Source organism: Pleurodeles waltl, chromosome 6 (assembly GCF_031143425.1).
Source record: "Pleurodeles waltl isolate 20211129_DDA chromosome 6, aPleWal1.hap1.20221129, whole genome shotgun sequence".
NCBI lineage: Eukaryota > Metazoa > Chordata > Amphibia > Caudata > Salamandridae > Pleurodeles > Pleurodeles waltl.
The window spans coordinates 1,614,236,533-1,614,260,038 of record NC_090445.1 but is presented as its reverse complement, the minus strand read 5'-3'; the positions used below and the strand labels follow the sequence as shown (position 1 = coordinate 1,614,260,038).

The 23,506-nt window shown below is 44.0% G+C and overlaps 1 protein-coding gene across 2 annotated transcripts in view; it reads right to left on the bottom strand.

Annotated features, from left to right (window-relative positions):
* Window positions 1-12,107: 12,107 nt before the first annotated feature.
* TMEM268 (transmembrane protein 268) overlaps window positions 12,108-23,506 on the bottom strand; it is a 62,302-nt gene continuing 50,903 nt past the window's right edge. The window contains exons 7-9 of one of the 2 annotated variants that reach the window (XM_069241511.1): window positions 22,505-22,585; window positions 16,350-16,562; window positions 12,108-15,253 (exon numbers count right to left, since the gene is read on the bottom strand). In XM_069241511.1, coding sequence (XP_069097612.1) covers window positions 15,074-15,253; window positions 16,350-16,562; window positions 22,505-22,585 — 474 coding nt within the window. In that variant the 3' untranslated portion in view covers window positions 12,108-15,073. The remainder of the gene's footprint in view (window positions 15,254-16,349; window positions 16,563-22,504; window positions 22,586-23,506) is intronic. The other variant, XM_069241512.1, reaches the window with a different exon arrangement.

The following is a 23,506-nucleotide window of genomic DNA, read 5'->3' as shown; positions in this document are numbered from 1 at the left end:
TGGTTTAAGACTTGTTCCTGCAAGACAGCCGGACTAAATATGTTTCCAGGGCGCTAGGTGAAAGGAAACACTCCCAAAGTTCATTCAATTTCAGTAGAAGGAGTCTCTCATGGGGTAAAATATTTTCCCTGTGGAGAAAATAAGAACAAAATTGCTATTGTAGGTGGTGCTGGTTTTTACTAATGTGCGATTGTACTGTGCATACAATTCCGCGTAGTGGGAATACCAATGGCTGAAAAAGGTATATGTTTGCTCACTATCTGGAATAGTACTAAGGGAGCAAAACGTAAACTGGAATGCATTCTGGAGTAATTTATAATAAGTCCTGAAGTTGACCATGCCATAGAAATCAAGCTGCACCTTTCTGATGAGTCCCAAAAAGGCTGAAAATGGTCAGGAGTTGTTTGGGCTCCAGTTGAATAGGGTGTGGACTGGCAATTCAGAATCGACTGTTCCCACTGGGGCAGGGGCAACACTGATTTGTATATTGTTTCTCCCTTTCTGAAGTGGCACAGTGGCCAAACACTAGTGGATCTGAAATTCGTCCAAGCGTAAACACCAGTGCCTTAAATTAAGAAAGTTAATTCTACAATGGGTATTTTGTTTTGATCCTTTGAGTACAGTAAACCAGAGGAAACTAACAAGCAAAATCTTGTTTTCCAAAGAAGGATCATTAAAGATGGGAACATTTCTTCTTGCCCAGATCTCATGATGAGAACACTATCAGTTTAAAAAATACTTTTTTGCAAAAACATACGGCCAGATTTATGACAAAGCTGTGCACCTCTGTGATACACCAAAAATAGCAGTGCCGCACTGCACCACTTTTGAAATGCAAGTATGTGCCATATTTACAGGAATATGGGGCACCCCTGTGTTTCCCTCTGCACCAGGGAGGAATTAAGCTGCCTGTGCAAACTCAGGCACCATTGCACTATAGTGCAAGGGTGTCTGCGTTGAGGGGATAGATTACTTATGTGCAGGAAGGTGTCACTTCCTGCACATAAACAATCTTCAATGGCGATTTGGCACTTCTATGTATGCTGTAAAATGCAGCACATGTATAAGTATCACAGCTTCATTTTGGAATGATTGTTTATGTGCAGGAAGGGACACATTCCTGCAAATAAACAATCATTCATGGCATTTTGCTCCTTCTATATATGCTGTAGAGTGCAGCACATATAGAAAGAGCAAAAAACAAGGAGGAATAAAAGTATTCCTCCTCGTTGCGCCATGCTAAGGATACCCCTGGGGTGACGTAAGTTTTTTGGCGCTGCCTCAGATTTACACCTTCTTGTAAATTTGGAACAGCATCAAAAGAATGGGTTTTGCAGTGGAACCCATACAGCAACACCTAGTGCACACCCCTCTAACGCAGCAAACTGCATCGGGGGAGTCATATTTACAAGGAGGCGTTAAGCCACATAATGCCTCCTGGTAAAAATGGTGCAGTCAAAAGCGCCACTGGAGCCTCCCTGGAAGTGACGCTGTGGTGGTGCTAGGGCCTTGTAAATCAGGCCCAAAGTGGGTAAGGAAACCACGAAGCCCAGAGGAGGCTGTAGGAAGTTTATCTCCAGAGAACTTCTTCCATGTGATGCTGATGGACCTCAACAGGTCTTCTGGTATTCGTGAAGACAGATTTATAAATGTGTATTCCACATTTATAAACCTGACAAGGCAATGTTAGATGGAAAAGGGCTGCTTTCCTCTGCGAAAAGTATTTTTACATTAATCAGAAAACCGTTAGTACAGCCTAGAACAGCCTTGGATTCTGCAAGAATAAATCCTGACGATTTGTAAACATTTTTGAATAAGAATTGCATACCTTTAATCTTCTAATTGCTGACTATAGAAGCTATCAAAAAAAGAAGGAGCTATTTTACTAGACTGCTTTACAGAGATTTTACAAATCTGATGTAGTTGAAAATCATTGCTAATACCCATTTCCTGCTGTTTTACACCGGCATGATGCCAAGCAATGCTCAACATATCTTGAAATTTTAGAAACAGGATCACACAAAACAAATTGTAAGCTGTCCTGTCCTGGGCTCCACAAATCTTTAAGATGACAGTGAAAGAGAGAGATCAGAGGTAAAAGCAGGTAGAGAGGGGAAGCGAGGTAGTGACAGAAAACTAGAAGAGACCAAGGTCAAATCAAAGTTAACCTTCTCAAGTGACCCTTTTGAAGTTGGGGCCCCTGGGCAGCTACTCACTTATTGCCCATGTCTTAAAATGTCTTTGCAACAGACATCTAAAACCTGTCTGTAGGTGATTTCTAAAAACTAAGAATTATGAAACAATGCAGGCTGCTACTATCCATACAAGATATACGAAAAGCAAAAACATACATGGCTTTGTAGACTGTGCGCCACTGAACACATTTTACAATATTCATTAAAGCACACAACATAGGTTTTGCATTTGCCTTAAAGAACACCACTTGCAGCATTCATTCCTACCAAATACTTTGGGACTGTAGTAAAAACATATTCATTTCAAAGTGACGAGGATCCTGCATTCCTCATGTCCCATTACAAAAAGTGATTGAGTGATTGCAAAGGGCCCATTGTATGTAGGGGTCTTCTGGCATCACAGAGAGGGCTAGGTTGTACCAAGAAGTGCAGCTGGTATCCTTTTTGAGCAGCACATTAGCACCACTCCGTGATTACCTAGGTGGTACTCTATTGACCTTATTGGGGTTGGTTTTTAAGATTGACTACAAAAGACAATGACTGGTATCTGTTAGTCCATCAGTACTGAGTGATTTATGACACTTACACATAGATTAGGTTTACTGGTCCTGACATATTGCCCTGATCCATTGACAATAGAGGCAAGAACCATGCTGACCATGACTTTGAAACCACATTGATACCACTACTGGCCATTGATACCTCTACAGTTCTATTTTGTTTTTAACCATAACAAGGGAGCCTCTGTATTAAAACCTAGTTTTAGGTTATTCCTTAGTTATTTTAGTTTCATTTCTTACCTTCCTTCGCCAATCTACTACCTGAGCAACTCTTGCATCCACTTCATACTCAGTTCATCTAAAAAGATCTCTGGCAAAGTGGCCTATTGGGCATTGCAACGCCGGCCCAATGAGAAGCTATGCCCGAGGATGAAGCATCACACCCAAATGGGTATGTGAGGGCTCTTGCTCTGAGCAAGACGACTTTTCGGTTCCTGATGCTTGTCTTTTTCTTGACCTGTTCATCACTGCCCAAGGCACTTTTCTGGTTCAATACTCTTAAACCACTCTACAATAGGAACTGCAAACTCTTGTGATTTGGAATGTATTCAATGGCTAATATCCAATACAACGCAAAGGAAAAGCAGAGTTTGATAGCCCAGGAGTAATACAAATGTGTAAAGCATGTCTGGATTTTCATCTCCTTTGTTGTAAAATGACAAAACACATTCAATTACATTTCAAAGAAGGAGAATGAAATTGTGGCAAACTAAGGGCCTCATTACAAGTCTGGCAGTCATTAGAATGCCCTTTTCTTTTTTTTTTAAGTGTATTAGCACTGGATGAATCATGGTCCTTTTTTATTATTATTTTTAGCTGCCCTGCACAGCAGCCACACTGCTATTCAGCATGGTTACAAAGCATTCTGTACTGCATGAACAAAAGGCAATGGCAGAAACAATAGATTTAAAGGCAAGATCTATTTGGTTTTGCCAATGCTTCTTAGGTTTTGGCACATCACGTCTGTGATTCTGAGAAAATCAATTAATCTCCCCATGCACGAACAAGTACAAAATTACACTTGGCAAAAAATCCTACCACATAAAGAAAGCAGTTGTGCCCATGCCCATGTATTAATATATTTGGAATCAGATAACATCTGTTGTCACAATAAAAGCAGATAATATCAGTTTTCGCAATATGATGTGATCCACTGTGGGTGATGGTGCCGAGTGTGCTATTTAACTCAATGACTGGCCAGATAAAGTCTCCTGAATATGCGTTGTTAAACATGCGCCTCCACCGGAGAGTCCAGGGTGCAGAGTGCTGACATGCACCAGAACCTCTCCAGAAGTCATGCCTTATAGCTTCCATAGGATGTAAACCAAATGCACTGCTTGTGAGATCAGTATAAGCCTGCTACAAGGCATATGTCTCCTGTATGTCGCCCAAACACCTCAGCCGGCCCATGTGCAATGACACACAATGCAAATCAGCAGACAGCAGCCCCGGTCACTACTTGTGCAAGTGAGGGATGTGTGTGAGCTCTGCACACAATTAAACTCCTGATATCTGCTTAAAAAAGTGTTTTCGGTCCAAATGCTGCTCTTTGAAGAGTGCGTACAAGCCCTTCCATGAGAAATAAAGAAATATTGTATTTAGAAGAGTCTTGGTGTCAGCATATACTGGCCTTTTTAAACAAAATGACCGTCAAAATCACTTAACGAGGAAAAGAAAACAGGATATTGGTTTGAGTAAATTAAATCTGAGAAAAGCTGAGATGGAAAGATATCCACAGGAGGAAAGGTCACAAGATTCATTCCTGTGACAACCTATCACCTTGAGATAAAATGAGGGCCCTGGGGAAGATGAGAAGTGCAGATATCTATGTACTGCATGGCAAAATCAGGCACTCATAATCGAAGGTCACTGTGTATGAGAGAGGAGAGAGACAGACTGCAAGCTTAAATTTAAAACAGTGCTATGGAAGGAGCCGCAGCCAGCGTGAGTGGGAAAAAATAGATCCTGAACGTGTCGGAAGCAGCTGACTGGCACTGATTGAGGGCCTGATTGAGATCATGGCAGATGAATCACTTCGGCACAACAGTCACGGATATCCCGTCCGCTGAAGTATAAATCCCATAGGATATAATGGGATTTATATTTCAGTGGACGGGATATCTGTCACCGTTGTGATGGAGTAACTCATCTTCCAAAATCTCAATCAGGCCCTAAATTTGATTAATCTGTGTATGGGCCCTGCACCACTGAAAGGATTGGAAGTGATGTTTGACTATTACTGGCCAACTAAGGAGGCTGCAAAGAAGAGGGACACTCCAGTCAACAAATGATAAGCATGCGCTGTCTTGAAGATACATGTTGTTTATAGTTAGTGGGCCTGGAGGCCGTCCATTATTCACCGTTGGTGGGCTTCAAAGTCACTCCTAATTGCTTGCTTCCTGCTGGTCAGCTCTGCGGTGCCACTTCCCTCTTCTTGCATGTGACCGTTCTCTAGAGCATGGCCCAAGTTCTGGTGTCCTTACATTGGTTGGACTTTTGGGGACTATTTTTTTCTTTTTGTTGAGCCACTCCACAGAATACATTTTTGTAGCTGGCTCTTTCGTCTGCTTCCTCCTATTGTCTGCATGTTACATTACCCAAGTGCACATTCAATTTATGTAGGCACGGGAGGATTAACTGACTCTTTTATTGCAGTTATTATATAGCACAAACTCGAGCCAAAGGTATTGGAGTTCTTTACATGAGCACCAGTTACATTACGCAAGGACACATTCTCAATGGATATTTACCACTTCAGCTGAGGTACCTTTGTATCCATCCTGCTTTTAGCCATTCTGGTCCGTTAGGGATCCAGTTACTTTTGTAAGCGTCTAGAGGTGATGTAGTTAAAAGTGGGCGCTATCTGCAAAACATGCGGTGCAGGCTTACAGTCAGGAGGATATGAATAACAAAAGAGATGTGTTGACAGTGTGTTATCCATTTTACTGAGCCCCTGCCTCGGAGCGCTAGCAGCAGTGTTTGACGGTTTTCGATTGCAGATAACAATCGTGCATTCACAATTCTCACTTTAAAAATTGTCCAAACCTCACTATCCTCACAGCCCCATCTTGGAATACACAGATTACAATGATCTGCAGGAGAACCCATTTCTGTGCTCTGAGATCTGTGTGCGTGGGGGCAGCCAAGGTGCATGTGGTTGAAGGCATTCTTGTCCAGCAGGAGATGTACCTATGGTATCATATATCAAGCTCTGCTAGTAGCTCGCTTTATGTTGGTGGACACGACTCGTGAATTAGAAAGTATATTACCTTGGTTACTGTACTCACAGTAATCAAGTTATAAGAAATCCTAGTTTCAAACTCACATTCCAAAGAGTGTGTGTTATGAAGACCTTAATAGCACAGGGGGCGGGGTTCTAAAGCTAGAGTGCCCATTAGTTCGGTAATTCTTCGAATTTCAGAGACACAAGATGATTGGATCGGGGGCAGTGGGCATGTATTTTCATAATAAAACATTGTTTTTGTATTTGAACTACAAAGTGCGATTTTACATTTAACCGCGGTTAAAGGGTTTGTATTGTTCATTTGAATATAAAGAGCTTTAACGCCTCCTCAGGGGCAGTAAGCGTTACATAAATATAAATATAAATGACAATTACAATTACACATTCATTTTATGTAGGCATGGGAAGATGAAGTTATTTGCCCAGAGTCACATGGTCTTGAGCCGGAGCTGAGATTGAACCACTCTACAGGCTGAATTTCTGTAGCTGGCTCTGTCATCGGCTTTCTTCTCTCCCTCCCAGCCATGTCCCTTTTTCTTCTACCTCTTCCCTTCGCCAACAGACAAAAGGTAAAGAAAAAAGCGTGATGAAGCAGCCAGTGCTGGTCGATTCATAAAGCTGTTTTCACCAGTCCTGTTATGCACCCCACTCGGTCCCCCGCTCACCTGATTGCCAAAGCCAATTGCTTGTCCATAGGTGAGACCCACTGGCTTTGACAATGCCTGTTGTTAGCAATAGTGTCTCACAAGTGATACGAATGCACCAGCTCATGCTCCCGCAGGCTTGACCCCAATGACTTCCTAATGTTTATCATCTGCTCCAAATAGATTTTGACTTATTTCTCTCGAGAAGGGGAAAGACATGCAGACAAGACATGCCCAGTATTCCTGGGTCTGGGTGTTATTCCCCATCCAGGAGGCAATAGTGTAGGAAGTTGGCTCTGTATATACTATTTCAAAGTAAGAAATAGTGTGCACAGAGTCAAAGGGTTCCCCTTAGAGCAGTGGTCTCCAAACTTTTTAATTTCGCGCCCCCCCAGTTGAAAAATACAAATCATTGCCCCCCCACAGAATTTTTCGCAATTATTTTATAAAGATGGTAATGTTTAAATATGTCTAGACCTATTTAAACATTGCAGTTAAGTACTGTTACCTTTTTAAAAATGCAATAACATGCTTCTGCTTAGAGCAAAGGCCTGCAATCTGTATAATGCTGCTTTTGGTGAGAGTCTAGCGCCCCCCTGGGACCACTTGAGCCCCCCCCCCCAGTATGAAGACCTCTGCCTTAGAGGTAAGATAGTGGAAAAAGTAGATAATTCTAATGCTCTATTTTGGGGTAGTGTGGTCGAGCAGAAGCTTATCAGAGGGTAGTGTTAAGCATTTGTTGTACACAAACAGGCAATAAATGAGGAACACACACTCCACGACTTACTCCAAGGCAATAGGTTTTTATATTGAAAAATATATTTTCTTAGTTTATTTTAAGAATCACAGGTTCAAGATTTACATCAAACACTTTAAATGTAAGGTACTTCACTTAGATACTTTTGGAACTTTGAATGGAAACAATATCATGTACAGTCTTTGTAAAAATGGCAATAAGCTATTTTCAAAGCGGACACAGTGCAAAGATCAACAGTTCCTGGGGGAGGGAAGTAAAGGTTAGATTAGGAGGTAAGTAAAACACTGACAAGGCTCAGTTCTGGGGCAAAGGCAGCCCACTGTTGGTGGTTCAAGGCAACCCCAATATTACCACACCAGCAGCTCAGGGCCAGTCAGGTGCAGAGGTCAAAGAGGTGCCCAAAACACATAGGCGCCTATGAGGAACAGGGGTGCTCCGGTTCCAGTCTGCCAGCAGGTAAGTATCTGCGTTCTCGGGGGGCAGACCAGGGGGGTTTTGTAGAGCACTGGGGGACACACGAGTAGGCACACAAAACACACCCTCAGCAGTACACGGGTGGCCGGGTGCAGTGTGCAAAGAATGTGTCGGGTTTTGTATAGGTTTCAATGGAGGGATCCGGGGGTCACTCTAGCGGTGCAGGCAGGCACAGGGGGGGCTTCTTGGGACAGCCACCACCTGGGCAAGGCAGAGGGTCACCTGGGGATCACCCCTGCGTCGAAGTTCGGTTCCTTCAGGTCCTGGGGTCTGCGGGTGCAGTGTCGGTTCCAGTTCCCTTGTTACAGGCAGTTGCGGTCAGGGGGAGCCTCTGGATTCTCTCTGCAGGCGTCGCTGTGGGGGCTCAGGGGGGTCGTCTCTGGTTACTCACGGGCTCGCAGTCGCCAGGGAGTCCTCCCTGAGGTGTTGGTTTCCTGCAGGTAGAGCCGGTGGCGTCGGGGGCAGAGTGTAGAGTCTCACGCTTCTGGCGGGAAACGTGAAGTCTTTGGAAGTTGCTTCTTTGTTGTAAAGAAGTAACTGGTTTTGAACAGGGCCGCTGTTCACGGGAGTTTCTTGGTCCTGTAGTCCAGGGCAGTCCTCTGAGGATTCAGAGGTCGCTGGTCCCTGTCGGATGCGGTGCTGGAGCAGGTTTTCGAAGTTGGAGACAGGCCGGTAGGAGTGGGGCCAAATCAGTTGTCGTCTTCCTCCTTCTCTGCAGGCTTGTAGGTCAACAGTCCTCTTTCTTTCTTCAGGTTGCAGGAATCTGATTTCCTGGGATCAGGGGAGCCCCTAAATACTGAATTTAGGGGGGTGTTTAGGTCTGGGAGGGCAGTAGCCAGTGGCTACTGTCCGTGAGCGTGGCTACACCCTCTTTGTGCCTCCTCCCTGTGGGGAGGAGGGCACATCCCTAATCCTATTGAGTGAATCCTCCAAACTCAAGATGGAGGATTTCTCAAGGCAGGGGTCACCTCAGCTCAGGACACCTTAGGGACAGTCCTGACTGGTGGGTGACTCCTCCTTGTTTTTCTCATTATCTCCCCTGGGCTTGCTGCCAAAAGGGGGGGCTGTGTCCAGGGGGCGGGCATCTCCACTAGCTGGAGTGCCCTGGGGCATTGTAACACGAAGCTTGAGCCTTTGAGGCTCACTGCTAGGTGTTACAGTTTCTGCAGGAGGGAGGAGTTAAGCATCTCCACCCAGTGCAAGGCTTTGTTTCTGGCCTCAGACAGCACAAAGGCTCTCACCCCAGGGGGCAGAAACTTGTCGCTCAGCAGCAGGCTGGCACAGACCAGTCAGTCCTGCACTGAAGGATTGGGTAAAATACAGGGGGCATCTCTAAGATGCCCTCTGTGTGCATTCTTTAATAAATCCAACACTGGTATCAGTGTCGATTTATTATTCTGAGAAGTTTGATACCAAACTTCCCAGTATTCAGTGTATCCATTATGGAGCTGTGGAGTTAGTTTTTGACAAACTCCCAGACCATATAGTCAATATGGCCAAACTGTACTAACAATGTCTAAGAATAGACTTAGACACTGTAGGAGCATATTGCTCATGCAGCTATGCCCTCACCTGTGGTATAGTGCACCCTGCCTTAGGGCTGTAAGGCCTGCTAGAGGGGTGACTTACCTATGCCACAGGCAGTATTTTGTGTGCATGGCATCCTAAGGGGGATGCCATGTCGACTTTGCCTTTTTCTCCCCACCAACACACACACAATCTGCTATGGCAGTGTGAATGTTTTAGGTGAGGGGTCCCTAAGGGTGGCACAACACATGCTGCAGCCATTAAAGACCTTCCCTGGTCACAGGGCCCTTGGTACCACTGGTACCTTTTACAAGGGACTTATCTGTGTGCCAGGGGTGTGCCAATTGTGGAAACAATGGTACATTTTTTGTGAAAGAACATTGGTGCTGGGGCCTGGTTAGCAGGGTCCCAGCACACTTCTCAGTCAAGTCAGCATCAGTATCAGGCAAAAAGTGGGGGGTAACTGCAACAGGGAGCCATTTTCCTACAAATAGCAAGTAATCTCTATTAACTCACTGGAAGACGGCAGCCAGAATTGTTTCTTCATGCCCCGATATCTTCCCACACAGTTAATGGAAGCTTGATGGCATATACAGATTCAGGGCAGTAATTGGGGTACCGAGAGCACAGAGATCCCTGGAACTTTGATCTGCAAAATTATTCACTGAGTATAAAGAGCTGACTTACTGTGGCAATGTCTTTCAAGAACAACATAAACTGTCCAGGGATGGAGAAACTTGTTTTCTATTGAACGCCTTCCCCAGCCAGGAATGTTTCAGCTGATGAGGCAGGGATGGAGTAGGTCACAGGGACCCCTCTGACCTGGGCAGGGAAATACACTAATAATCAAAATGCTATGAGAGCTGCACGGTACTACCTAGCCCTTTGAAATAAGTGCCCTTTATGAATGGCATAGGACGGGTGGATAAAAGTGATGTGAATGTGGAACTTCTAAATAATAGGATGACATGCGTAGCCTCCATAGAGGTCAAGACCGGAAAACTGTTTACACAACAATTACAACTCTATAAACCAACAAGGAGCATATGGAAAATAAGGCAAAGACCTTGAAAATCCATACTCTGTGGAATCCCAATATTTCCATTGTAAATGCCCTAAGGAGGCAAAACACTTTACCGACACTGAGGTCCTAAAGAGAGCTTGTGCAATCAGAGGTACAACTGAAGGGGGTGTCAAGCAAGACTACAAAGTCTCCTAAGACATGAACAAGGCATAAAATGACAAACTTGGCTTCCTTAGGCATAGTGCTGTTAAAAAAACTAAAAGCTACCTGCCGGCAGAGGGGATCCACATCCTGTAAGTAGATATGTGGATTTCGAAAATGTTGAAAAGCTACCAGCTAAAAGCAAAAGAAGAAGAATACAAGATGTACGTCCAAGACAGAATTCCTCCTGTTACCCAACTGTAACAAATGGCCACGACCTCAAACATGATTCTGCAAAATGGCATTGAATGGAAAATCTCTTGTTTTCTGCCTTGAAACAGAGCTCTATTTCGAAGAACAAAGTGTAAAATAAAAAAGAGCTTGTGCCACGTCTCCTGAATCCGCTATCTCCTGGGTACCACCATGAGAACAACAGATCTAGGTTTAGTCCTCTCATGCATAGAAGAAGCATTCTCCCTTCTCTGTGGACTCATCACACTGTAGTGGCACAACACTGGCTGCCCTGTAAGGCATCCCACTTGCAGAGACACATCCCAACGAAGGTCTCAAGTGTATCACTCCCACCCTGGTGGGAGGTTACTGGCTACTCCGCCATTCCTGCTTCATATTCAAGATAAGTTTGTGCATCACATACAAAGCCACAAGAACTGGACCTCATTACCTGACAGCTAATTAATTATCTTAGATGAGTAGCGCCACATCAGAAACCAGGATGTCTCCAGACTGTTAACAACATACTGTTGAAAGAAATAAATAAAAAGAAAACAAATGGTTGCGCCCATAATCTATAACAACAATCTAGTCAACATCTGAACTGCTACAACCCCTCTGCATTAAAAAAAAAAACTGAAGACCAGGGGCGTAGCTTCAAGGAGTGGGGGAGTGCATAGGGTGTTACACCTCCCTAACAAATATATTTTCTGATGTATAGGTGGGTGGGTACAGGTGCTTTCATTTGGGTATGGTGATGTGTCTGTCAGAGTCCATCTGGGATTTTGTCACTCACACTGACAAAACACACACACACACTCTCTCTCATCTCTGTTTTGAAAGCCCTAAAAATGTTGATTATTTTACAAAATATTGTGTTTTTCTCACTCAGTACTCTTACCAGTTTGCATTCCTCTCCCCCTTCACTGCCCCTTAAGCCTCTCTCATGCACCCTGCTTGTCGTATAATGTATATTAGGATTACATGCCAGTGTGAGTGTCGGAAAATCTAACACTCAACCAACCCAATTGTACTGACCAATTTATTCCCCAGCTGAAGACCCACCTCTTCAAAGAACACTACATCTCAACGTCATGGGATTTACCAACCACAAATAATTTGCTTCATTAGAACTATCCAGAATTTTTACTTGGGACTACTGTCGTTTTTCACCACTCTTTTGCTCTCTAGCTAGCTTTACACTTTATAAATACCGTTTTAAACATTCATAAATATTATGTAGGACGATTAATCTGTGCTAAACAGATGGCATGTCACCCTGAATATCTTGAAAAGCCATTGAGACCATATACTGCAATGAAAAATAGTTTATTTACATATAATTTGAATTTGTTACATAAAAAATACAATCTTGTTTCCAAAAAGAAAAACAGCACCTTAAATTTTAAAGAATTCATGGTTCAACATTTAGTGCAAATAACGTAAAAGACATGGAACTATGGAAATAATAGTTATTGCAAGCAGATATTCAAAGATTAGAAAATTCTCAATTATTGGGCATCTATAATTGTGGTCTACTTATTTCAAATGCAAATTGTCATCTTGTGAGTCTCTTAAACAACAAATTCACAGTTTGAAGTACTGTACTGCATGCCTGTTTCCCATTCCAAAGTAGAGCTTCCTCAGGCTCTAATGAGCATCCACAGAATAAACCCACAAAAGCATTTAAACCATAACTAGAATGTGCAGACTATAAAAGGTACCCTTTTATTACAATATCTTTGGTGGCCTAGATTTGTCTGGAGAATGGAACGTTATGGGCCTCATTACGACCCCATTGGTCATGAGACCGCCAGGGCCATGGTGGAGGTCGGACCGCTGCCAAAGCAGCGGTCCGGCCTCCACATTGCAACCTTGGTGGAACCGCCACAGTCGGACTGCCGACAGCCTGGCGGTCTCGGCAGTTTGTGATTCTGGGGATTCTGACTTCCCAATCCTCCAGCCTTTTCATGGCGGTTGGACTGCCATGGAAAGGCTGGTGGAACGGGGATGTTGGGGGTCTCCTGGGGGCCCCTGCATTGCCCATGCACTTAACATAAGCAGTACAGGGGCCCACATGGACAACCCTGTCACGATTTCCACTGCCTGAATTACGGACAGTGGAAAGCGCGACGGGTGTTGGTGCAACCGCCGCACCACCACATTGCCGCAGGCTCGATTAAGAGCCAGCGTCAATGTTAGGCCCTGTTTCCCGCTGGGCTGGTGGGCGAAAACACCGGCCTAGTGGGAAACTTGTACTAGGGCCGGCGGTGTTCTGGCTGCACAGGCTGCCCGCCAAACTCGTAATGGGGGCCTATATGTATGTGTTAAACAAATTATTTTATTCTGGACAGTACAGAAAGTCACTGATAATGAAATGATGTCACTTTTTTCTGTAGATGACATAAATATTTGTTGATGGTGAATTACGTGTTAAACAGGGCCTGCTAAATGAGTACAGGTGCATTTTTCTGAGACTTGTCTATTATCTATTACACGGGGGTTTATTTAGTATGAAAGTGTAATAAAATGTAGAAACAGCTAAACAATTATATCATAGAATGAAACACATAATTTGACCTTAATCACATAACATGACACAATATTTGTTTTTTAAGTCCACCATGATGCATAAAATGAACCTATATTGCTGTATTGATCCAGAGGACCTGTGCTGTCTCTTCTACGTATTTTTGGGTCAGTGTAGTGATTGGCGGAATGCAGCTATGTAACTGTTTGACCAAAGTGACACGCAATGACTAGTGAGAATTCTGCTCTAGCAAACAAAACTTTTGCGTGAGTGTGTGCACTGAGGCAGCATGAAAATGTTACAATAAAGTCTGAAAGTTTCTTTTAAAGTGGTCAGCTACAAAATGCAGTCAACGTAAGTCTCAAAACCCACCCAGACACTGTTAAATAGCGATTTTGTAATCCTTATTGTTAGCCATGGGGGAATGGTGCAACATATCTAGATGGGTATATTTCTTAGACGATCACCTTCAAGAATATAGTTCACTTTCCTCTAGAGAATGCTGTGAACACAGGCATGCATTACTATGTGTGAGGTTCTGAACTTTACAACTCCTGCTACTCAGTTTCGAAGACCAACCAGCTCATAGCACTTTAGCCACAATGTCATGCTCTTTGCTGAACTAGTGAATACTTCTTTAACTATATGACTTTTTGTCTGCAGTATACATACAGACTCACATTTTAATAAACCATGGCCAGTGATTCAGTGGGCAGCCAATGTTTCATTTCAATGAGAAATTTCAAGCAGTATCTTTGTTTCTTCTGCACCACCTGATATTGTCTCTGATTTCGAGTATAGATCCTTTCATATGGAGGATATGTGGCTTTAGGTGGTATAGAGACCAGTTCAGATGCCCCCTCGCTTTTGGCATGGCATACATGCCATGTTGGAAAAACACCAAATTACACATACCAGACAATTATGATGGAAGATAGTGTGATATTGCTCAAGGACTCCCGCTCTGTAGTTAGCTGAGGTATCCAGATGCAGTTGTCTAACAAGTCCTTCTGAAACTTTCTGTAACATTGTGGGTATCACTGTCAGTTTTGGTCTCCATGTTTCAATGCACAAAGTCTGAAATGCTTTCTGCCTTGGCCCATTTCAAAGGGAGTTCCAGATGTTTGACTCTTTCACCCAATATCCGCTTCAAATAAGGTGGCAAAAGTAGGTTCTTACTAGGTGTATTTTGGAGTAAGAAGGAAGGGTGCTACTACGAGTGCGAAAATGTGACTTTCTGTCCACCCTGCATGAGATCTGGAAGTCAGAGCACAAAATAGCATTGCACATCTGTACTTGTAGACACCCTGTTTTGGAGATACACTAGTATATTAAAAAGCAATTTAATAGTGGCATATAGTGTGGTTGCAGAGTAGACAGGTAGACTAAAATTTTCAATTGGTCTTCCAGCATAACCTTCCCTTTCTGCCCTGGAGCCGCTCTGTGTTTGTTGAATGCATTGTGTATCCTGTTGCAGGACTAGATGCTTTCCAGTAAACAAAACAGAACCCATTTATGGTGGCACACTGCCCACTAATCTCGGTCTTAAGTCAATTCATGGGTGTAGATTCAAGCAATCTGAAGTGAAAACTTAAATAAGAGATTCTCCTTCTACAACTGACGACTTGTTCCTTCTTCTGCATCTGGGATTTCTTTACGTCTTTCTATACTTCAGGGCCTTCCTGCTTTCCTCTAGGCCATCTGTGTAGCCCCACAAGTCCTGTTTGATCGAGGGAGTGTCTCAGTTCACCTGGGATTGCTCCAGCACTGTTCACCCTCCAGGGCACTTGCTTCTATGAACTGGCACAGGCAGGGTGCATTTATCTTCTCAGCGTGACGTACCACAGATACTTCTGTCAGCTGACCAGTGATAAGCAACCTTACATAGCATGCACTGAAGATAATCAGCAGCTGATGAGCCATAACCTGTAGAGAGGAGTGGAAGACAGGTATACATTACCTACGTGAAACCCCCACTCACTCATATGCAGCTATTCAAACACACTACACACATCTGTGAATACAGTCCCATGGAGCCTAATATATACAATCTATAGGAAATCCCTATTCAAGCAGTGGGTGGAACATCTGTTTAAACATTTATGTGTGGGGTGGTCTCAATGGTTTCATTAGCAGTTTACGCTGTGTGGGGTCCATCAATGTCGCGGCTGGGTGTGGGATGGCAGTCATTGCTTCTGCCAATGTGAGGTCCTTTCTGAGTGGAATTCAGCCTCAGTGATTCAGGGTTAATGGGCTGAGCCTCCATGATTGAAGCTTTATGCAGCAGATTTTTGTGGTTCAGCCTATGATGGGACCCTCTGTGATTTAACTTCTAAATGCACCGTCTGTGGTGACTATGAAGGAAGGCTTTGGTCCTGGCTATGGTGGGTCTATGAGTAGTTGAGGATGTGAGCCGCCCATCGTGCTTTAGATTGTGAGGAGACCTTTGTCGAAGAGGTCAGTAGAGTCCATGTTTAGTGTAGGTTTTGTGAGAACCCCTTAATAAATCAATTAATGGGGAGGGCCCAATCAACCAGGCAGTTTGGGGTCATCAGCGGTTAAAGATCTGATGGTTGCTCAATTGTCAGGATGTCTGATCTGTCAGTGATTCAGGCTGCAAGGGGCTTCTTTAAAGAACAGGTTTTATAGGAATAAAGACTAATGGCTCAGGATGTGAGGTGTTGAGATAGTGTTACTGTGATTCAGGTAGTGAAGCAGCCATCAGTGATTCATGTCCTAAGGGCATTCATAAGACCAGTCTCTAAGGAGGTGTCAGTGGTTCAATCAGTGAAAAGTCTCTGATTCGGGCACCTGGCAAAAGTGACTGTTTGGGGAACTCCAGGGAGACAGGTAGTCATTGAAGCTGTTAGGGGACTCAAGATGGGATTGGACACATTTAGTTTAAGTTCCTTGAAATACTACACCTGAACCTCATTAATCTTTTCTTTCCCCGGGCCCTTTTCTTGACTGTCTTCGATCAATAATACACAGATATATATATATATATTTTTTTTTAACTTACATCAGGTTCTCCCTCCTGGATAAGAGGGACCATCTCACTGCACAGCAAGGGCTTTTTCTGGGACGCCCGCCCAACAGATAGAAGAGGCGATTCTTCAGAATGGCCTCTGGCAGCCCCTTCTGCTTCTCCGTTGCTCCCATCCGTTCCTGGGCCTGGATCTATGGCTGTTTCCATGGCAATACAAAGATGGTCCAGGCACCTGCGTAGAGCTGGCTGAAACAGAGCAGCACACACACATTTTTGTTCTGTTCCTATCATTTCATAAAGATTTACACATCTCCCTTTAAAATCCATTTGCATGGTTGATGCAAGGTCAATGATGAGGCTGGGTTGTGCAGCTCAGCTTTCGAAAGTGGCCACTCTCAGTATGCCAACAAGAGATATTCAAGCATGGAGATTCTTTAGGCATGTGGTTTTAGTTTCCTTTGGGAGTTTCTAAGGTACTTGAAACACGTAAACATTCTTTAGTGGTGGCTTAATGCTAAGGCCAGGGCGTAAGTCCTAAGAGAAATCGTGCGGGGGGAGTATATTCACAGAAAGTGATGTCAAACAAGTAATGTAATTCGTCACTTACAATGGAAGACGCCTACTCTACAAAAACATCAAGTCCAAATAAGCATGCAACATGTGAAAATAATATCTTTTTGCTTTGATTTACTTTTTATAAATCACATGTATGTATTCCACATAGCAACTTGTAATCGCGCTAAGATATGGCTGAAGGGGACACTATTTTGATGAAAATGTGCAGAATTTGGGATAATACCTTAAACTATATTTAGAGACTACACAAAATGTGCAAAGTGTACTCATTAAATAGTCTAGCTTCAGTAGGACGTGCTGTAAAAGCACCACGAGGCCTGATAACACTTTGGGGGTCATTCTGACCCCCGCGGGTGGCGGTCGCCGCCTGCCTGGAGGGAGCCGCCATATGGCCGCTCCGCGGTCGAAAGACCGCGGAGGCCATTCTGGCTTTCCCGCTGGGCTGGCGGGCGACCGCCAGAAGGCCGCCCGCCAGCCCAGCGGGAAACCCCACCCCACGAGGAAGCCGGCTCCGAATGGAGCCGGCGGAGTGGGTATGTGCGACAGGTGCAGTGGCACCCGTCGCGTATTTCAGTGTCTGCAAAGCAGACACTGAAATACAAAGTGGGGCCCTCTTACGGGGGCCCCTGCAGTGCCCATGCCATTGGCATGGGCACTGCAGGGGCCCCCAGGGGCCCCATGACACCCCTCACCGCCATCCTGTTCCTGGCGGCCGGAGCCGCCAGGAACAGGATGGCGGTGAGGGGGTCGGAATCCCTTATGGCGGCGCAGCTTGGGGATTCCCAGGGCAGCGAAAAACTGGCGGGAGACCGCCGGTTTTCCTCTTCTGACCGCGGCCAAACCGCTGCGGTCAGAATGCCCTGCGGGGCACCGCCAGCCTGTTGGCGGTGCTCCCGCATCCCCGGCCCCGGCGGAATGACCCCCACAGTGTCTGCAAATGAAAGCAGATGCTGTGCTGGAGTACAGAGTGAATGACTAAGTCTACTTGGCCTCCAGCATGGGGAATGCGGTCCCCTCTCAAAACATAGTGGAGGGACTCTGTCTACTCGCGTCCACCACGGACTTGTGCCCTCCTGTCAGTCCAGAATGTGACACATCCTGAAAGAGACCAATGACAAACTTGAAATGGTCTAGCAAGAGCCGCTCACGACGCCCAATGTTTAGGGTGACCAGACGTCCCGGATTTCCACGGACAGTCCCGGTTTTTAGAGGACTGTCCGGGTGTCCCGACTGTACTCTTAATTTTAAGTAAATGTCCCGGTTTTTGGGACAAATGTCAGATCCTTAAATAAATGTCCCGGTTTTTGGGACAAAGGTCAGATCATCTAGGGAAGCATATGTTAAAGGTATGCTCTCCTTTAAGAGAGGCCTACAAAGTATGAAATTATGAAAGTAATTTATCTGTTACGGTCAGGCAACACAGTCCCCTGTCTGCTGCCAGTAGAGAGACGAGTGGGGAACAGAGAGAGGTGGGTGGGGGCGGGTTGGGGCTGCAGGTGAAGACATAACTAATTTTATATATGTAGACTGGTAAATGTGCGTGTGAACATATATATATTTATATATTTATCAACACACATGTAGAGGCACACATTCACAAAGCTGCGCAAAAAACGGGACAGGCCACATATAAAAATGGGAGTACATTATTTTGTCCTTCTTTTATGTCTGACCTGTCTCGGTTTTTGCTCCTCAAAATATAGTCACCCAACTAATGTTAGAAAGACGCCAAGAAATCAGAAAAGAATTTTGTAAAAAATAAAAACTCCATTTATTCTCAAGGTCTGGTATTTTCTCGGCTCTTGCCAGCTATACTGATTGTATCAAATCATTTTAATTACACGGATTAAAACAATATTCTCTTTTAAAATCAAATTGTGTCGAATAAGGACACTGCATCGCGGAACCAAGGCTTGTCACATAACATACACCAAGAGAATACAAACATGTAATCAAACATCTGAACATGAGCACATTCTGAGGTGTATGGGTAAAATGGTGATTTCTTAATGTAACAGACCAATTGCAAAAAGACAAGACCATTTTTGGATAAGAACGCTTTAACAAATTAACAATATTTTAAAAGTATAATTCCCCAAAAGTTGGTTCGCCAAATTCGATTTACTATGACAACAGTTCGCTGTTCGAGGGAAGATGAGTTATTCTCAGCCTATGAGTAATGTGCCACCTGCTGGCTAGATGGAAGAAGAGTTTTCACTCTATTTAATTGAGCGCTGCACTTGATGAGGAAATATGCCCCATCATGCCTCGCCTGGAATGACAGGCCCACCCTGCTGACCTATCATAGGGATCAGCCTGACACAGGACCAACTCTGCCATAACAGTCTTTCATAGACATGTACATGACAAGTGACTGACTCTTCGAGAGTGCCACTGGCCTATCAGAGACACCAACCAGATAATTAAGCTCACTCCTGCTCAGCCCTCCGGAGGTAGCCGACTCTTGTAAAATGTCCACAGTTACCATGGAGGTAGGCCACCAATGCCCACTGATAAAAATACAAATAATGGGATACCATTTTTTCCAACGCCCCACTCCACGAAAGAGTCTTCAAACTAGATGCACTGATGGAAATTATTACTGACCAATTACAGTTACACAATTCCAGCTTATTCCAGGTGCATCTTAGAAAGTGTTACTGGTGGCAATTGTCTTTTTACAGCAACTAACACAAGTTCCCTTTCTTTTTTTGTGGATATGTGACGATCTATGTATATCTATATACCCAAAAATATATAACACATAACTGATTTCCCTAGAAAAAATGTATGCACTAGGGAAGAGAATATAAGGATGTTACTTGCTTCTTCTACAAGGTGTATCTACTCGGACAGACTGGCTAGAAGGAAGCTGGGAGACTGAGGAGATGTGACAGCTTGTACTTCCAAGTCCTGCCCATTTTACTGGATTTGAAAGCATATTAAGCTGATAGAAAATTCCTATCTGAATAGATACTAAGTGGCCTCATGTCTTCATTCACACCTTCAGCCAGCCCTAGCTTTCAACAAACAACACAGTATGTGGCACTTTACATTGTTCTTTAGGTATTGACTTGTACTGCAACAGCATTGCGTTAATGTATTGTAATTATCTTTGGAAGATATATTACCAACATCACAGCCATTGATTTAGGGGGGAAGCTAAACCTTTAAAAGAGAGAGGAAATGATGCTTAATACAAGTCAAATAATTAGGTTCTTAAAGCGTATTTTTTTCAAAAGAAAATCATACTGGGACAGGATATGTGATCCATGTGGCAGAGTTTTTTAGATACAATTCCATGGGTTTTCAGTATAAAACAATTTGTATTAACTGGAATGTACTTTAGATGTTTGCCTAAAAGGTTATGTGGATTTCTTTTAGAGGAAACTGAACTGAGAGACCTTCAGGCTTGACAGCAGGGAGCATATTTGAGGAATGCTATGTACATAATCAGCCACCACCCTTTATCTTTCAGTCTGTATGCTGTGCATAAAGGTTAGGCTACGACCTTATGGGAATATATGTCAATGTGCCTTGTAAATGGGGAGGTGAGTTGCGCCCTGCGTAACACCTACACTACCCTAGCATTTAGTTTCCTCTGAATCGATAACATTGAAAGGCAATGCAAGGAAGACAAAAGGAGATCCCATTAGCCACCAATGTTTTAGGCAAACAAGTTAAGATATCTTGGCCAAACTTCACATTGCCTTCCTGTGAAACACAGAGAGCACAATGTTTGCAGAATCCATGCTGAGTGGCCACAATGGCAGCCAGGAAGACATTCCTGACCTCAATATAACTGCAGTAACCAGGTTAGACAATTCAGGTGTGAAAGTGGTGCCTGAAGGGCCTGCAGAGAGTTGAGTTTGACGAAACCGGAGTTAAGTCATTTCTCTCCGTGGAAGCAGTTTAAAAACAGGTTTAATAGCTCAGATGAGCCAATGGGTCAATGGGCATGGTTCTACAGAGGTGGCATTATGGGTTCGAAAACACCACATTGCCTGTCCATCTTCATGTGTCACATGTGAACCACTAAATTAAACGCCAGTGCTGGATACTTTTAAGAAATTAGACTATTGTGTTATTTTTTTAAACGTGGCCCTTTACAAACAAGCCTGGTGGTCTCCTCTTTATGGAGAACACGCTGTACTGACCAGGACTAGGACATGGCAACCAGAGAGAATTTAGAAGCTAAATATAGCTTTTTGAGATAGGGACTCGACACAAACAGAAGGAGGATGGAATCCATTTTCAATGTCGCCCTTGGGAACTGACAAAAATCATGACCCTCCCAACCTAGCAAAATGTTACCAGAGAACAGAAGTGTAGGAACGTTTGATGTAATATGTAAGTCCCACTCAGCCATCACGGAAGTGTAAGCTTGACCCCACTGTGTAACAGTAAACTAAGAACATTGTCTATAGGTGGAGCGTTGGGCTGAACCCCGTGGTGCAGAAGTATCTCCAGAACACAGTGTGTTTTGGTTCTCAAATGATCTTTGGCTAATTGAGCAGAACATCCTTTTCCCATTGCTCTACATCCCGGTCTGGCATGGACAGATTATTGGATACTGTGGAGCATACCGTGAACCTATTAGTTGTGGAAGCAACTGATATAAATATTATAGTTTGAAATCTGCCCTTTCTTTTTTAATGGGAGACTGTGTGACCCAATGGTTTCACCATCCCACCACCATGCACTGTGTTGGCTCAGTGAGGGTGATCTCCACATGAGACCTTGCCAATAGAGCTATTGAATAGAGCTACAGCTATAGAATAGAATAGAAAAGAGAAAAACAGCAAGAAATCCAACAAAAAGGAATCACAGTTCGCCATGGATGTCCTGAGCATGATCGAAGGAGGCTAAAGTGAAGACACACAGCCAAAAAGAATCCATTGAGAAAGGTGCCTACAATGGGAAGGAAGAGAGGAGATGACACACTCGAGCACTGTTGCGACAGCACAATGCTCTTATTTGGCTTTTTGACAATCAGTTTTCGCCCACAGCACAAGGTGGCCGGGTACCACCAGATGGAACAGGGAAATACAGGGATGTAAGGGTGTTGAAAACCACGCAAAGCAAGATGACACAGAAGGAAGAATTATTGATCCAGTATTCCACAACTTGAGACAAAAACAACTCAATTCAGAGCTTCTTACGGGAACTGCAGTGCTGTGTACCACAGCCTTCCCTTGACTGAACTTGGCACGCTAAGCAAGGCATTCATGTTTTCATCAGTTTGGCAGTGTGAGGTGCACTGACCTGTGGCCTGCTGTTTGTTCAGCTACCACCTAATTAGCAGCTGTTATGAGGCATCACACATTGACTCGCTTCCCAGAACACAAGCTGCCTCACAGCCACAGCAGGTGCCGCGTTGGATGTACAAGTACTCCCACCAGGAAGCATGGCTTTCATCTCCTCTCAACACAGTCTCCCCCTGGAAATGAGCACGCGCTCCGCACTGCAGAAATCTAACAGCGAAGCAGATGAGTCACACCTCATTGACCCTTCTTATTTTTTAATTAGTTGAAATTGGGGTCGTGTCATGTTCTGCGCACCCAGAAATCCCTAGGGGCACGTCTGCGAAGGCTCCCCAGAGCCAGGCTTACCGTTCGCTCTCGCTTCATGTCAGCGAGGCGCTGAGATAAGGTCTGGAGACATCTCCTGGGATCGAAGTGAACAAACCACAGCTGCGAGGAAAAGTGGTAAAGGATCATAAAGTGTGAAAGTGCCTTCCACCCGTCACATCTCCAACGTGGTGGAAATGCTGAAGGCTCTCGTGAAGCAATGAGATTGTATAAACATTGCAGTCAATGGCTAGATGGGTTATTGATGATCACACAGTGTTGCAGGAGAATCCCTTGAACAAATTTACACACAAAACTTGGGGCGGTGGATGGGCTGGAGGGCACGGAAGGGGGTGGGTATACTACTAGTAGACCAACTCGTAAACATCCTGATACAAAAATATTGCGGTCTAAATATCAAGTACAAAATTATTGTTTAGGTACATATAAATAGGTAAGTATATTTACTATACTAACTACATATATGTACCTGGATGTTATATGTCTTGAAGGTGCATAGATGTGGAGTTAAGAATTGTAAATCTATACACATTTTTATACATTTACCTTCATGAGATTTTGAGGCAGAGATTGTAGCACTTGGGAAAAGGAGGTGGGTTCATAACTGATAACTGAGGCAATATTGAGAGCAGAGACTTTACTGATTGTTGCACTGGCCTTGCTGACCATCGACTTGGTTCTGTGGTTAACAGATGGCAAGACCGTTACTGCCTATCTAGCGGGATGTTGTGTGGGAGCATTTAATGATGAGTTAATGGAGTGCAGAGTTCCAAAGTTGACTCTGGGGAAATAATTGACCTTGCTGTTAGATACAACATGCAGGAATAGCATCATGGGAGTAATTTTGAAATAGATTAGTCAACTGAATTACAGGCAGGGAAAGCCAATGCAGATGTCCTAAAGGTAGGAAGAAACTAGGCAATTTTACTAAATTGGAGGGGGATTAGACATGAAAGAAAATTAGTGGATGGTTCCATTGTTCTGTGTTGTGTGTACTGTTGAGATCAATGTTTTTGGTGCAGG